The sequence below is a fragment of the Heterocephalus glaber genome, unplaced genomic scaffold (genome assembly GCF_053883595.1).
Source record: "Heterocephalus glaber isolate CG9 unplaced genomic scaffold, H.glaber_assembly_v1.0 deba00001720, whole genome shotgun sequence".
Taxonomy (NCBI): domain Eukaryota; kingdom Metazoa; phylum Chordata; class Mammalia; order Rodentia; family Bathyergidae; genus Heterocephalus; species Heterocephalus glaber.
In genome coordinates, this window is record NW_028258433.1 from 9,578,953 (window position 1) to 9,595,086 (window position 16,134).

The following is a 16,134-nucleotide window of genomic DNA, read 5'->3' on the forward strand; positions in this document are numbered from 1 at the left end:
GCCAGCTCTGCGATCTGCAGTGTACTTGGTGCACACGATGTGAAAAAGTTCACGTGTTTCAGGTGATGCAAAGAGCATGTTACCTGGGGAGAGGAAAGGTCAGGGCCCAGCATAAGATCGAGGCGGGAAAAGACTCAGAAGCATTGGGAGGATGCTTTGCTATAAACTCGGTTCTCTTCAACTGCTGGTGTTGTTCTGAATTCCCAGCCTTTTTCTGAGAAGGGACACTTCTCTAACAGCAGATTCGTCAAAATGCGTCCAAGGAAAGGAAACATACGGAAGAAGGTGCACCTGAAGGTAGAATGTAGAGGCGAAGGAGCACGGGACCAGCCATGCTGTCTGCCCGGGTCTCTTCCGCCGCGGGTCCGGCGGCCGCGTCGAAAGTGCTGCGCCGCACGGCAGGGTGTGCGCATGCGCGACGCGCGAGCGGGAAGATGGCGGCCGGGTTCAAGTGAGTGTCGGCTCCCGTGGACTGAGTGGTGTTGCCTTGGCCCATGTCCGCTTCCCTAAACCTTTACCTGAGAGCTGCTCGCCTGCCGGCAGACTCCACCAGGACCCACTTTTTTCCCCACCGAAGCAGGCAGCGGGCCGGAGGACATGGAGGTGGTCCTCTTCGAGGAAAGGGTCTGCTTCTCGCACGTGAGACGGGAGTGGAAGGGACGCCGGAGCCCCGTTCCCCCGTGAGGGCCTAGGATCCGTGCGTGGTGAACGTGCGGTACTGGAGGGCCACTTGTCCTGCCAACCCCGTGCCACCCCATCTCCTCCTCCCTTAGTTTATCTCTGAAAGAACTGTACTTTTTGGGGGACGGATTTTCTTAAAAGCTTTTTGATGCCATTCTGATGAAGCCTATGGACTCGCAGAGTAAAGTTTGTAGATGGATAAACTGAGACTCCAAAGTAAACCAGTGAGACTGAAACAGTTTTCTATATGTATAAACCCAGAATTCATGTGTGTGTATCATCTTGTTTCAAAATTTTCTGAACAAAATCCAGTGGCGAGTCTAATAAATTTTTGAATTTCGAAGTAACGATGAGCTTACACGGAAGTTCCCATAATATTAAAACGAAAACATTTATAATTATAATCTTTGTGGTGAAGGTTGCGGGTACTGCTAATTATGGTTTATTGCCTGCAGTCGTAATGGAAGAATGTGCTAAATGCAGTGAAAATAAAGATGTAATTTTTTTCATGATCACTAGGTTAAGAATCCCTGCTTCAGAGCAAGAATGACAGGATTATTTTAGCACCTGGGTAAATCCTTTCAATGTGCCTAAGGGCTTTAAATCCTGGTCTTATAAATGTTTAAGGCAGAGTTAAGTATAGCAATGGAATGTAATTGTTGCAAGGGTATCTGCTTCTGATAATTACTTAAATGTGACAACATAAATATCAGAATTCAAGACAGTGGATTGTAGAGATTTATGCTGCATCATCACACTCAAAATCTTTGCTAGCTTCTGGATTTAAGATTCATTAACTTACCTTAGATATATTTTTAACACATTTCAGGACAGTGGAACCTCTGGAGTATTACAGGAGATTTCTGGTGAGTAAAGGTGGTTATGTACTCATTATGGCTTTTAATAATGTGTGCTCATTTTGAAGACAAAATTCCAATTAATTCATTTGGATTAATGAAGTCTACTGTGTTTCCCTTGGTTATGTAAAATATGTTGTCTATTTTACTGTAAACAAACATTTAGAAAGAGAACTGCCGACCTGATGGAAGAGAACTTGGTGAATTCCGAACCACAACTGTCAACATAGGTAGGATATATATTCACTTCAGTTGTATGACATGGAGTTTTAGCCTCTGCACGGCTTAAAAGTTTTTCAGCCCAATTCTTTATGTCAGTGGGATTCGATGATTTTTCTGTTGAGATTTTATCTGTACAACCACGCCGTGACTGAATGAAAAATGATAAAAGTAATTCTTGAAACACTAATTGTAAATAGTAATGCCATTTTAAAATAAATGCCTTGAACTTGGAATAACTTTTAATAAGCAGCTGGGAGGGGCAGCAAGATTTTCATGCTACCAAACTAAGACACTGATTCTGTAGCTGTTTTCTCTTTTGACTTTTCATTTTGCTTAAATACTGTACTTATCTTTTCAGGTTCAATTAGTACGGCAGATGGTTCTGCTTTAGTGAAACTGGGAAATACTACAGTAATTTGTGGCGTTAAAGCGGTAGGTTTAGTATATGTAACTGCTGACATTTGAGTTACTAAATTAGCTTCAAATATTTATTAGATAATAATATACACCTGTAATTCTGTTGTAGATTAGACAGGTGTCAGGTTTTTGGGGGTTTTTTGTTGTTTTTTTGTTTCTTGGTACCGGAGATTGAACTCAGGACCTTGTGCTTTCGAGGCAGGCAGCGGAACCACTGAGCTAAATCCCCGGCCCAGGTGTCAGGTTTTTAGTAATTTCCTAAGAGCTTTTGGCTATGAGTATCAGATAATGCAATCCAAGTTTGATTCTTTAATTAAAATATATGAATATTTATCATATTGAAAAGAAACATTTTGAATCCTCATTACCTTTAGTTTTAAAATTTTGGTTATATTTGAGAAATTAAGAGATTTTATATTGACATCCTCTTAGCCAGAGATAGCATTCAATGTGTAAATGTGTAGACAATTGAGGTTTTAAAAGAAAGGTGTGAAGGATTAGTAGCTACCATTCATTTACTGAGCACTTACTATGTTCTAGGTACTTTTTTAGGTGCTACACAGAATTATTCAGTTTCCATTTCCTGTTTAATAGATGAGGTTCAGTAACTTGTCCAGATATACAAGGTTCATAAGCAGAACATAGATGTAAATTTGATTCCTGATCCCATGTTTTGTGTTTTGACTTCATTATACCCTGTATTACTTAATCTGAGTTCAGAGTCTTCCTTGGTAAAGTTGGGGGGATATCTAGGAGGATTGGAGTACTTATATCCTGAAAGGATTTATCCTAGGGACTTTACTGCATTATAGCATTTGTTTTTCATTAGTAGTCCCTAGGATTTGGCACCCATTATTCTGCCCATTTAAACAGCTTGCCCCAAATGTCTCACCCAGTAAGGGTGGGTCTGACATTGAACTGGGTTAGTGACTGTAGGGCTTTTACTTTTGACCATACTAGTACCTAAATCTGGCTGTCAATACACCTGGGGATTCAGATCACATTCTTGAGTGCCAAATGAGTGGAAGAAGGGTGGGCAGAAAGCCAATGAGTAATTTAAAAAAGATCCTTAGGTAGTCTTGATGCACAGCACTGTGGTGTAGCCCACTTTACTGTACTGCATTGGTACCTTGCAAAGGTATTGTGAGGATGAGTGCTAGTCTCTATGAGTTCCTAACATAATTCCTCAAGCACAATAGATGCTCATGGTGTGGTAGGTAATTAAGTGGTCTTTGGTAGACCCTTCCATAACTAACTGCCAAACTGTCTTCACAATTTTTCAGTAGCTTCTTTCAGTAGGAAACATTTGTTTGTTTCTGTAGGAATTTGCAGTACCACCAAAAGATGCCCCTGATAAAGGGTATGTTGGTAAGTTAAATGATTTTTATACAAATACTGAAACCTTTAATTCTAATAAGCCCTAGTAGCTGAGTTGAAGAAGAGTATTCTTCATATTCAGAAAAAAAGGAATAAAACAAATTTCCAAAAGTGCTAAAAGCAGAATAGCAAAATACAAAATGTCATAAATTTAACCTTTGTCAAACTTGCCAGTTTTTATTTATATGATCATTTGTCATCCACCAATGAGATAGAATTTTTTTAGACCAAGGGCTGTCATTGCAAACTTATTTCCATGAACTCGTTTTGAACTGTGCAATTTTTTCTTGTCACAGACCACCTGTTCTTTATGATAGGGCCCAAAGCTGTTAAAATGCAAAAAACAGATGTGAGCAGAGGGACTGTACTGTAATCTGTAACAACAGATTAAAGTATTTTCAAAAGAACCCAGGAAAATGTTTGTGAAAGATTGAGGATTGAGGCCTAATGTAAATGTCTAAAACAACAAAACTGTGTTGAAAAACATGAGAAAAGTATAATTTCTTTTTTTAATCTAAGCTAGGAGTGGCGTCTTACAAAAACCAAAAAGAATAGTTATAATGTTCCCTTCATTTCTGCTTGCAAGTCTGTCCATGGTCACAGTTGCCTTTGCTGTAGATTATAATGCCTTAGTTCATAGCTATGGAGTGTTTCTTTCAGTTCCTAATGTGGATCTACCACCCCTGTGTTCATCGAGATTTCGGTCTGGACCTCCTGGAGAGGAGGCCCAGGTGGCTAGCCAGTTCATTGCAGATGTCATTGAAAAGTAAGACTGGTATAAAATTTTACTATCATTTATTTTCAAATAGTTTTTGACTTTTCATTTACTATGGTCTTTTGTCATTTTTAAATGAAGTTCGCAGATAATTCAGAAAGAAGATTTGTGTATTTCTTCAGGAAAGGTAAGAGGAGTAGAGAACAATGACCTTTTATGTTAAAGTGTTTTTCTAGGGAAAAGTAAACACAATAGTGTATATGGAGGGCTTACAGATTTTAGATGGAATTCAGTAAAAAAAAATCAGTCTTACTCTAATTATCTAAATAAACTATTTAGTTCATAAAAAACAAGTTCAACTAAGTTTTTGTCTCCCTGGGAACTATCTTTTAAGTTAATTTCTCCTCAGCTTTTAAGAGAAAAATGAATTAACTTTTTACTCTTTATAGCAAATTAATTTTTGATTGTGCTACAGGGTAGATCCCAAAATCCTGCCTAAAAGCTTAGAATTAGGTTAAGATCTAGAAAGGCTTTTGTTAGGCTGTATACAAATTAGCACTGTAAAAGCAAAACATTTCATATGTTAAGGTTTCTGTGGGAAAGTGTATTTTGAGTTCCAGCTAGGGCTTTCAAAAGCATCTCTCTCATCTAATCTAGCAAGGAGAAAGGAAATTCCCTCTACCATTATATTTCCCTTGAGGGAAATGGAGATGCTGGTCACTTGTCACTTGGTACTCAATCCACCTTTTCAACCAACCTCTCCACTTTTGATTTTTCTACTTTATAAGCACATTTTAAAAAGCTTGTGAGCCTTGAAATTTATCTTGGTTGTCTAGTCAAAGGTTCTGTAGTTATAAGCACACAGCATTTTTATTAACCACCAGAAGTTTTAATTGCTTTTTGTGTAAACTATTTTAGCTCGCTTGGGTTCTATATTGTGATCTCATCTGCCTTGACTATGATGGGAACATTTTGGATGCCTGCACATTTGCTTTGTTAGCGGCTTTAAAAAATGGTAAGCAGCTTTAATAAAAGGCAACATTCCTCCTGTTGAGTTGGAATATTCTGTTTGGTGACACATTTAATGTACATTTACTCAGTGAACTTTCAAGGGTTTTTATTAATATTTAGTTACTGACATGATTTTCCAAATATACTTTGAAATTTTGTATTCTCTAGTTGAATACCTTCTAGAGTTGCCCTGAATATACCTGTTTGAATTGGTGAAGATAGATCTACAAGTATTCTCTGAGTTCTTTATGTGTTGCCTGGAAGAGTGGAATGGACTTGTTTTTACTGTAAAGCCATAAATCTCACCTTTAATGGTAAAAGTTCCTCAGTGGGTAGGCTGGTGGTTTGTTAGGATTCCAGTAACCTGTACATATTCCTAATACTGTATTGCTGAATTGACAATACAACTGAAGATGCAATTAAACATAGCAGGCTTAAAGTACAGTAGTTAAAGCAAAGGCTTAAGTTTGAATCATATCTATCATTGTGCTTATGTTTCTTAATCTAAATAATAAAATGGGGATGAAAGTACTTACTTTGTAACTACTGGTGAGTGAATTAATACAGTGAACATGTGAAAATGCTTAAAACAGTACCTGGCATATAGAAAGGGGCTAGACATTTGATTCTTAAACTTAAAAAAAAAAAAAAAGAAATAAGAACTAGGCAGAAATGTCATAGATAGATTCTAAAATACAATGTTTATCTTCACACTATCTACTTATAAGATTCTTTTAAAAAGAATGTTCCACACAAGTTATAAAGAGGAAAAAAAGTGAATTAAGATGAGAAACCTTTGTAATAGACTTACTCTATTTATCTGTCTTTTTCTAGTACAGTTGCCTGAAGTCTGTATAAATGAAGAAACTGCTTTAGCAGAAGTTAATTTAAAGAAGAAAAGTTACTTAAATATTAGAACTCACCCAGTTGCAACTTCTTTTGCTGTGTTTGATGAGTAAGTTAATCAAACATTGAAAGATTTCTCCATTCAAAATTAAGGTAATGGCTTCTTAAAACTCTCGAGAGAAATGCCTGCAGTGACCATACATTCTAGTTTGCCCTGGACATTTTTTTTGAGACAGGGTCTTGCTATGTAGTTTAGGGTGGTCTTGAATTTACTGAGTAGCCCAGGTCCAACTCCAACTCACAGTGATCCTTCTGCCCCAGTCTCCCAAGTGCTGGGATTATAGCACCACCATGCCTGGCATATCCTGGACATTTGAGTCCTTGCACAGTTATTTCTGTCAGCCCTTCCACTTCATAAGCATCTTAATTTGGATGATTAATTCTGTGGTCACCTTCTGTGTTCCTTGATTTACTTATTCCTGTGTAATCTTGTGATGTGTGTGTGTGTGTGTGTGTGCGTGTGTGTTGCTGGGGATTAAACTCAGGGCTTTATGCATGCTGGACAAGCACCTTACTGCTGAACTGTATAGCCGGGGCTCTATTCTTGTGTAATATTTTCAATTCTTCCACTAAGGATGTAGCTGAAGCTATCTTCAGTATCTGCCTAGGACTTTAATATACTCAAAAATTTAAAAGCAAAGTTTTTTTTAAAATAAGTTTTAGATTTTAGGTTGCTACTTTTCTTTCCAACCAGTTATAGTCTAGCTCTTTTATACCTAAGCTAAAATCCAGGTAGTACATTTAATATTCTTTTAGAGTAAAAGGTGTTCTATGGATTTGATAACTTTGCTTTCTTTTTTTTAACAGCACTTTGCTGATGGTTGACCCCACTGGAGAGGAGGAGCATCTGGCAACAGGAGCCTTAACAGTAGTAATGGATGAGGAAGGCAGGCTCTGTTGTCTTCACAAACCAGGCAGGTTCCTACTACCTGAGTTTCAAGCATATGGACGTGAAAACAGTGTGAACATTTATTAGAGTGGGCAAATGGATTGTAGCAAATCTTATTGCTTATGTAATATAAGTTTACTAGTTTATTTGCTACCTCAAATTCATGACATTTTTAGACTGTATATCAGTGGTTCTCAGTATGTCAGCATCTCTTGTAGGTCCTATAACATAATTTGCAAATCATGAGGTCATACCACTGATAGACATTATCCTTTTGTTTTGTTCAGTATTTTGGCATAACCTTGATGTTTTATAAAATAACTGAGATTAAAAGTATTGGCTCAATAATTTTTCAGGTGGAAGTGGACTGACTGGAGCTAAACTTCAGGACTGTATGAGCCGAGCAGTTACAAGACACAAGGAAGTAAAAAAATTAATGGATGAAGTAATTAAGAGCATGAAACCCAAATAAGCAACCACATTTTCAAAACAGATTTGTAAAAACTGTATTTGTTAGACTGTGCACAAACTTTTTATACTAAATAAATATCAAACTACACTCTTCTGAAAAGATGTTTCTAATATTTCTTAGGTCGCGTCCATATATATATTATGTACAGTAAAACCATTTTAAAAAGCAATGACTTAAGCAAACCAACCTAGTTCTTTAAACTATTAATAGTTCATTGAACTCTTTCCCTGTTTTTATTTAAAAATCATAGGGTTGTACTTTTGTATAAAGTTTGTTCATTTAGCAGTGTAAAATATACACGTAAAAAACAAGATGAAGTAAAAACTCAACTCTTTTGATTCAATGCTCCTGGGATTTTAAGAGAGAGAAAGAAAAAAGAAAACTCAGAATTTGGGAGTGGTTGGAGTGCCTCTCTTCATTTTACTTTTTGACTGGTTGCCTGTATGTCGATGATGTAGCTGAGCTGTTTGTGCTGCTGCCGCCGCCATAGCCATTTGATGCTGCAAGAATCGCAACTGCTGCAAAAATGAAGGGAAAAAATTCAAATTAGATTAACAACAGGTGGGGAAGGTGCTTTTCCTGAGAATGATGAAAACAAAACTGAATGGGAGGAGAGCACCAAGGTAACAAAAAGGGACTCTTAACACATTGAGACAATGCACAGTCAAACAGCACCAGTGGCACAGAAAGAAGCCTGCTGAGGGCTTTTAAATGATTCTTGACAAACTTCAGAATTGTTACTTTGCCCTGCCAGTCTAAACTGCAGTAACTCAGCAACTTCAGTTACCATTTTGTTATATAATGATAGTTTACAGCAATATAGGACCACCATGAATGTCAAGAGATTCAACTATAATACTCTGACTTGCCTTCCTAAAACAGTTTTCTATGTAAACAGGTAGGACACTAATAGGAACACTTCTGCAGTACATTATTTCAAAGTTAACAATTGGCACTTAGAACTATTTTATAACACTGCCAGAAAAATGTATGTTAATGTGCCACCAGCATTTCAAGACAAGTTCTAAATTAGGAAAAGAGTAAGGCTTAAGTAAACATACAAAATACATTCAGTGCTCCAAGTTGACTGGCTAAGATGTCAAACTTTTAAATATACTAAAATTTACCAATTACTGTATAGTCTTAAAAGACAGTAAAACTGAAAAAGATATTTTGAGGTACTTTTGGAGCTGAGTATCTTAAAAAAGTGTAATTCAAGTGAAGTTGCTGGATTACTTGGATCTGCTGCTGCTGCTGCTGCTGAAAGGCAGAGGAGAGCTGGAGTCTCTGCTGAGGGAGGCTTTGCTCAGGTGTGTTCTCGGCAGAGCCAAGCTGAGACAACACTACAGAGAGGAGAAGGGAGAGCAGGCCAGTCAGAAAGTCTGAAGGCTACCAGGGTTAGGAAAGGACAACACAGAAAATGAAACAGTAGAAAAGTTAGCAGTATGATTAATTTTAAGTATCAAATCACAGACATTTCAGAATAAATTTAGTCTCCTGTTAGTTGGTGTCACTGATCATGGAACTTTCTGGACACAAAGGGTAGGGAGTGCACATGTGCCAAGGCACTTTATCCCTCCCTCTCTTGTCCCTCAATGAAATTTGATATTGGTGCTATTTTTAAAATAACTTGTTTGTATAAAATAGAGCACATAATTTAAAAACATACCCATTGAAATACGAAAAGGAGAATGGAAGAAACCTAAACTATCATAATGACAAAACTGGTAGACAAGTGTTTCAAACAAGAGGTAATGAATATCAGACTAGTAACAGTGGTAATCAGAATTTTCAGCTGACGGAGACCATGTTAATCAGTTTAAGCCTTTCATGTATAGATGAGGAAGTTTAAGGCCTATAGTTAAACATGTCCATGACAAGGCTGTAATTCCTGCCTTGCTGCCGCTTGGCTCTGAACCACTGGTGGTTCAGAGCCAGCTGGAATAAGTGACTAATCAGTTACAAATCTGGGACCAAAAACATTCTCATGATTTTTTAGCCTAGAGTCCTTTCCACTAAATTTACCTTATTGCTATTTTAGAAAATTTATAATTTGTGTGGTAGTGGGATATAGTTATGAACTTCCATTTGGAAATTAGCTCTGAATTAGAACTTTAGGTAAGAATTACTTATTTTCAAAATAACAACCTTGATTCTATGCTAAAGGATTTCTAAATTCACGAATGGGTTTATAAAGAAATGCAAAAGCATCACAGCCCAATGTGACAACTCACAATGTTGATATGTTCACTCATTAAATCCTCAAATTCTATTGGAGCTCTTATGAATGTAGTTTATCAATTTTAAATAAAAGTGAAATTAGAATTACTGTCTTCAATTGACAAAAATATTCATTATATTTTGGTTTACTATTTACTGCTAGAAGCAGTGTGTAGTCCTTCAGTTTAGTTTCACTTTTTACAAATGGTTTACAGAAGTTATGCTACTGACCATTAATATCTGAGTCATAGAGGCTGGGGATTTAGCTCAGTGACATCTGCCTTGCAAGCAAAAGGTCCTGAGTTCAATCCCCATACCAAAAAAAAAAAAAAAGATTTGAGTCATAGAACTACAAGCTATCAGAATGAGACAAAAAACTGCAAGGTAGGGAAATGTAGTATCAAGTACCTAAGGAAACTAAAGAGTTAAGATACAGTCATTAGGGGCCAGGGATTTAGCTCAGTGGTTCTGCCGCCTGCCTCTCAAGCACAAGGTCTTGAGTTCAATCCCCGGTACCCCCCCCCCAAAGATACAGTTATTATAAACACTGAAAATAGCTTTGGTTGCTTCCAAGTGAGTCAGGTAATTATATAAAATTTTGTCAGTAAACTATAACATTAGGGAAACAACTGCTGTATATACTGTATTAAAAAAAAGCTCTCAACTGTTAAATGAAAAATTTTCAGTCATCAGTAAATCTACTTAATAGTTCACAAATTAAATATAACCTCACTTTTTCTTGATTACAGCTTGCAAGGAAAGGAAAAAAAGTGGCCAGATTCCAAATACATTACTTGTAGTACATTTAGCATATAAAATTATGAAGATACGTACCAGCTGCCTGTGACTGCATAAAGCCTCCTACTCCAGTGAGGTTAATAACAGCAGGATGCTGAGCAGATAAGGCCTGTTCTTGACTAGCTGAACCTTGTTCTGAACTCTGAATTTAAAAAATAATAAATGACTTATAGAAACAGGAAAAACAATTTTCAGACTGAAAATAATTTTTTCTTGTGTAAGAAAAAATATATCATTAGATTAGGTTTTCTAAAAAGAAGATAAAGACTATAAAAGTATGCAATTTTTAAAATCTGAAAGAAAAAATTTTAGAATTGAACCTGCATTTATTTATTGTTTGATGCTAAATTAATAATTTAAGACTTTTTGCGTTTTTTAAGACAAAGTCTCATTATAATTACACTTGGCTAAGACTTTCATAAAGCCGTAATGAAAATTTTTTTAAGCTTAAAACATCCTTTGCAAATAATACTTGAATGTCTTAACAGAATAACTCAAGAAATGAAATAAAAGGTATAAAGATTATAAAAGAAAGGAAAAATGCCCTTATAAACAAATGGTAGATTTATGTAGAATATATGGAGAAATCATCAAAAAAGCTAATACGTTTAGCAGCAAAATATGAGATCAACATACAAAAATCAATAATGTATACTAGAAATAAAAATGTATGAACTAAAATAAGTACCATAATGTATTTAAAAACAAACCTTAGGTACAAATCTAATAAAACATACGCCAGACTTATATACAAAAAAACCCTATAAAACGTTGATTTTGGTATTTCTGTGTTTAAGTATTAAAAGATTCACATAATAAAGAATGCAATTCTCTTAAACAGATGAACAGGTTTAATTTAATTCCTTAAAAAACCCAGATAGGTTTTTTTTTTGTAGATATAGACAAGTGAGTCCAGAATTTGTATGGAAAGAGAAAAGATCTAGATTAGCTACAACAATTTTGAAAAACAACAATTTTGAAAATAAAGTGGGAAGTATCATTCTGCTTAAATGCTTACTATACAATGTACAATATCAAGGCAGCGGGGTATTTATTGGCTAAGTAATAAACAACAGACCAATGGGACAGGACGGAGAACCCACAAACAGATCCATACAGCCAAAATAACAAAGGAGCCAAAGTAATTCAATTGAGGAGGAGCAGCTTTTCAACCATTGGTGTGGAGGCAACTGTACATTTATAGTCTCACGCCTCTAAAAAATAGTGAATGGGGGCCAGGGATTTAGCTCAGTGGTTCTGCCACCTGCCCCGCAAGCACAAGGACCCAAGTTCAATCTCTGGTACCAAAAAAAAAAAAAATTGAAAAATACTTAATGGACCTAAGTTTTACACACTTTATTCAAAAATTACCTAAAAATGGGCCATTACTTTAAAATAAAAAGTATAAAACTATTAGATGAAATATTGGGAAAAAAAATCTTTGGGACCTAGACCTCAATCCTAATACCAAAAATACATTCTATAAAAGGAAGAAATTAACTTGGACTTCATCGAAATTAAAAACTTTTGCATAGCAAAAGACATAGCAGCTGAAATATTTCAGTATAAAATATAAATCAAACATTTAAAAAAACTTGCATTTATCTTAATGGGACATCTCTGAACAGAAAAGCACAGAGCTGATATAAGAGAACGCTTTTGAACTTGGAACAAGATTCATGAAGTGAACAATATAAAAAAGTAAACCACATCACCTCCAGCACACAGCTATTATAAAACAAACAAAAAATCCAAAATGTAAAAAACAATAGCTGATACAAATTTTTCCCCTAAAACCACCTTACAAAGGTAAAGAAGATCATATATACCACAAATGGAATTAAATATTCACAAACATGCAGGAATAATGACTACATACCTTGAATAAGAGATTATAAAAATAGAGGAAAAACTATAAGGATAAAGATATACTATGCTAATATTAATCAAGATAAAGCAAAAACATTAATACTACTGGATTAAAAAGGTCATTTATTAATTATAAGAAGTCAAAGACATAATCCTAACTGTGCACATACCCAAAAATACAGCTTCAAAAATAACCTCTAGCAAAAACTGACAGAACTAAAAGGAGAAACAGAAATTTCCATAGTTTGTGCTGGAATATTCCCAGTAACTGATGGAGCAAAACTAAGAAACTCAGTAAGGAGGAGCCTCTATGCTACAAGCGATATAGAACCCTCAGCATGTGATACACATTTTCTCACACATATATAGAATACTTAGCAAAACTAGTTCATAAAACAAACATCAACAAACTTAAAAGAAACAAAAGCATGTTTTCACTGGATTTAAACTAGAAATCAAAGCTGGGCATGGTGGTACATTGCCTGTAATCTTAGTATTTTGGGAGGCTGAGGCATAAGGATTGCAAATTTAAGCCCAGACTGGGCAACTTAGCAACCTTAGCAGACCCTGCCTCAAAATGAAATAGGGCCAGGGATGCAGCTCAGTGCAAAGTGAACCCTTTGGGTTCAGTCTGCAATATTGACAAAAACAAACCAAACAAACAAAAATCAGTAAACTAGAAATCAATTGTAGAAAGTTACCTGGAAAATCCCCAAATATGTGGAAATCAAACATACATCTAAAGCCCATTTAAGAGGAATTAAAAAATGATATTACATCATTCTTGAAAATTAAGGTATAGTATATCAAAGTTAGTGGAAAAGGAGCTTAAGCAATACTGTGAAGAAAATGCATTATATTAAATGTTTATTCTAGAAAAGAATGGCCTCAACCCAGTAATCTAAGATTCCCAGGAAAGTGTTTAAAAAAAAAGACATATTAAGCGGGCCCACAGCAAAGACATGGCAAGATCAATTCTCGTATGTATCAAAGTAAAAATATTGCTGGGTGTGGTGGCATAAGCCTGTAATCCCAGCACTTGGGAGGCTGAGGCAGGAGGCCAGCCTGAATTGAGTGAGACCCTGTCTCAAAAACACCCCTCAAAAACACAAACAAATAAACAACAACAACAACCAAAAAACAAAGTGAAAATATTAGTCTTTGAAGATAAGGTCCTCTAAAGCAAAATGACTAAATAAATACACTCAGAACAGCAAGAAAATTAGACTGGCAACAGACTTCTCAAAATCATACAAAGCAAGTGCTTTGTGTATGCTTAACATACACAAGGCCCTGGGTTTGATCCCCCAGCCCTTCAAAACAAAACAACCCAAAACTCAGAAAATAACAGGTACTGGTAAGGATTTGGACAAACTGCAACTCTTGTACACTGTTCATGGGAATGTAAAATGGTGCAGCCCCTATATAAAACACTATGGTGCTTCTCAAAAAAGTAGAAGAGAATAATCTCTCTGAAGAGATAATAAGCCAGACCCTAAAGGACAAATGCTGTATATTTCACTTAATATGAAGTAGTTAGTGCACTCAGACTCATGGAAACATAAAGCAGAATGGTGAGTGCCAGCAACCAAAAGGGGGAGGAAACAGGGAGCTGTTTACTGGGCATGAAGTTTCACTTCTACAACATGAAAAAAATCACTCAAGACTCTGGAAAAAGCACTGATGGTGAATATTTCATATACATAGATTTTTTTTTTTTTGCAGGACTGGAGATTGTATTTAGGGGCTTCAAACTGAACTATATGTCCAGCCCCCCCACCCCCAGACAGTATCTTGGTAAGTCACTAAGTTAACCAGGACTCATACTTAAGATCCTCCTGCCTCAGCCTCCCATAAAGCTGAGATTACGTGTGTCACCACACCTGAAGGAATATTTCATGTATCTGTGTAACAGGGGTAGGATGCAGGAATCTATAATATATAGATTTTAGTTTCTCAGGTGATTCTGGAATGTGGCCAAGGTTCAGAAACACTGGTAGCTCTTCCTTCTACTTTACTGCTGTTTATTCAATTTCACTCTGTTTAGCAGTATATAATATTTGCTTTTGTCCACGTTCCCACTGCCCTACACTTTATGACAATATAGACAGCTCTATTCTAGCACCAAACAAACAGAAGAAGGATGACTGGGTAGAAAACACATGAGCTATAAGGGCCATTCAATGTACAGCTATAAGTCATTTTTCTCAATTTGATTCCCACTATGCAAACTGCAACATCAGCTATTCAGAATGTCTGTTCTATTAAAAATGGTTACCTATTAACTGAGTTACTACTATTAATAAAGAAAGGGCAGAAAATGTTTGTAGCAACAAGTTAAATGAAGCCACTTGAAATATGGTTGGAATGTATGAAAAAATGTCCTATTTCTATAGTGAAAGCATAGAGGAGGCAAAAACCATACCTGCTCCCCTGGCTGTTGAAGACCAGAAGCTGTGGCCTGCAGAGGCTGCTGTGGTGCAAACTGAGAGAGCTGCTGCTGCTGCTGCTGCTGCTGCTGCTGCTGCTGCTGCAGGGTGTTAAAGATAAGCGAACCACCAGGAAGCTATTTTGAATTTAAACAAGAATAAATTAGCTAGACTCACATTACTATATTTTTACACGAAACATTCAAATTTCTTTATTCCACATAGTTTTGGGGAACATTTACTATGTATGCATCAGGTGCTCTTCTAGGTAGGTACTGAGGAAAGACATGAAGAAAAAGCAAAACAAATTAAGTTATCTGTCCTTAAAAAAGATCTATTTAGAAATAATTTTTTTAAGTGCTATTACTCTGGGTTTCAAGTATATTAACACTTTCAAAGAAATCTTTCTGCTTCAAGGTTAATAGCTATCCAAATTTACAATGATTTAGATCTTACACATCAGTATAAAAGAACATTAAATGCACTAAAAATAAGTAAGATGTCATGAATCAGAAATACATGTTAACACAAGCTATTTCCCAAAATTTGTTCTAGCTTTGCCAAAGAAACAAAAAATGCATGCAAACTCTTATTTTGAAACTAAATTAAATCTTTTTAAAAATTAAAAAAAAGAAACACCCAGAAAACTCCAAGTTACAAATTAAGAAGAGTTATTTCAAATACACCAGAAAAATGTTTTTCCTTTTTAAGTTATAAGGAAGGAGTTTAAGTAATAAGCACTTTGAGGTCCTTATAGAAATTCCAAGTAAATATCAATCATAGAATTCTTAGATCTGTATAGTCAAAACAACAACAAAAAACAGATACTCTGCATTTGGGTAAATTTGAATACAGCCCAGATAGCAGAAGTTCAATTTTTCCTTCCTTAATGTATAAATACTAAATATAAAATCAAGAACCCACAAATATTTTATACTCTCTATTCAAGCACAAAATCTACTGTAAGCCTACCGTATACAAATACTGTATGTGTACATGAAATGTCTGCTCACAGCAGAATTAGTCTCTAAGTGTATCTACTACCTCTACTGTGGGCATGCATCCAACCAGGCAGGTATAAAAGTTCTTGATTAGAGAGGGCTGCAGGAGTGATTAAAAGTGGGATCTATAAAATATTGTTTCTCCTTATCTTCCTGATCACACAAAAGTAGCAATAACTGTACCCTGAAAATATTCTGAACAGACCTCAAAATTTCAAAGGGTATTCTGTGTAGATACACATTATTGGAAAAAAAAATTGAAGAATAAAA

At 35.8% G+C, this 16,134-nt stretch overlaps 3 protein-coding genes across 26 annotated transcripts in view; 1 reads left to right on the plus strand and 2 right to left on the minus strand.

The window, feature by feature from the left end:
• The window catches only part of Alg5 (ALG5 dolichyl-phosphate beta-glucosyltransferase), a 49,895-nt gene extending 49,643 nt beyond the window's left edge, over positions 1 to 252 (minus strand). Inside the window, exon 1 of the mRNA XM_004854716.4 lies at positions 84 to 252. Coding sequence (XP_004854773.1) covers positions 84 to 113 — 30 coding nt within the window. The 5' untranslated portion in view covers positions 114 to 252. The remainder of the gene's footprint in view (positions 1 to 83) is intronic.
• A 39-nt stretch (positions 253 to 291) lies between these two features.
• Positions 292 to 7,646, plus strand: Exosc8 (exosome component 8). 4 transcript variants are annotated; one of them, XR_002398293.2, is made up of 11 exons: positions 292 to 451; positions 1,511 to 1,547; positions 1,705 to 1,768; positions 2,119 to 2,192; positions 3,500 to 3,545; positions 4,215 to 4,320; positions 4,411 to 4,456; positions 5,188 to 5,284; positions 6,115 to 6,279; positions 6,994 to 7,100; positions 7,432 to 7,496. XR_002398293.2 is itself a non-coding variant. In XM_004854720.4 (11 exons), exons 1-11 carry the CDS (start codon positions 435 to 437, stop codon positions 7,545 to 7,547), a joined length of 831 nt encoding a protein of 276 aa, XP_004854777.2. In that variant the 5' UTR covers positions 335 to 434; the 3' UTR covers positions 7,548 to 7,646. The 4 variants fall into 4 exon arrangements, 3 of the variants coding, with proteins under 3 accessions (XP_004854777.2, XP_004854779.1, XP_012931309.1); XM_004854720.4 differs by having other exon boundaries at positions 335 to 451; positions 6,115 to 6,235; positions 7,432 to 7,646; XM_004854722.4 differs by having other exon boundaries at positions 418 to 951; positions 6,115 to 6,235; positions 7,432 to 7,646.
• Positions 7,566 to 16,134, minus strand: part of Supt20h (SPT20 homolog, SAGA complex component) — a 38,147-nt gene continuing 29,578 nt past the window's right edge. For 19 of the 21 annotated variants that reach the window (XM_021266460.2, XM_021266455.2, XM_087199539.1 and 16 more), the window contains 4 exons: positions 14,860 to 15,000; positions 10,602 to 10,707; positions 8,784 to 8,890; positions 7,566 to 8,065 (listed from right to left, as the gene is read on the minus strand). In XM_021266460.2, coding sequence (XP_021122119.2) covers positions 7,931 to 8,065; positions 8,784 to 8,890; positions 10,602 to 10,707; positions 14,860 to 15,000 — 489 coding nt within the window. In that variant the 3' untranslated portion in view covers positions 7,566 to 7,930. The remainder of the gene's footprint in view (positions 8,066 to 8,783; positions 8,891 to 10,601; positions 10,708 to 14,859; positions 15,001 to 16,134) is intronic. The other 2 variants (XM_004854728.3, XM_013075852.3) reach the window with 1 other exon arrangement.

Excerpts from the sequence above, each read along its gene's own strand:
- Exosc8 (XM_013075855.3), top strand. The coding sequence starts at position 598 with ATGGAGGTGGTCCTCTTCGAGGAAAGGGTCTGCTTCTCGCACGTGAGA. Across the intron at positions 1,769-2,118 it reads AACCACAACTGTCAACATAG|GTTCAATTAGTACGGCAGAT; the intron begins GTAGGATATATA and ends TTATCTTTTCAG. Across the intron at positions 5,285-6,114 it reads GTTAGCGGCTTTAAAAAATG|TACAGTTGCCTGAAGTCTGT; the intron begins GTAAGCAGCTTT and ends GTCTTTTTCTAG.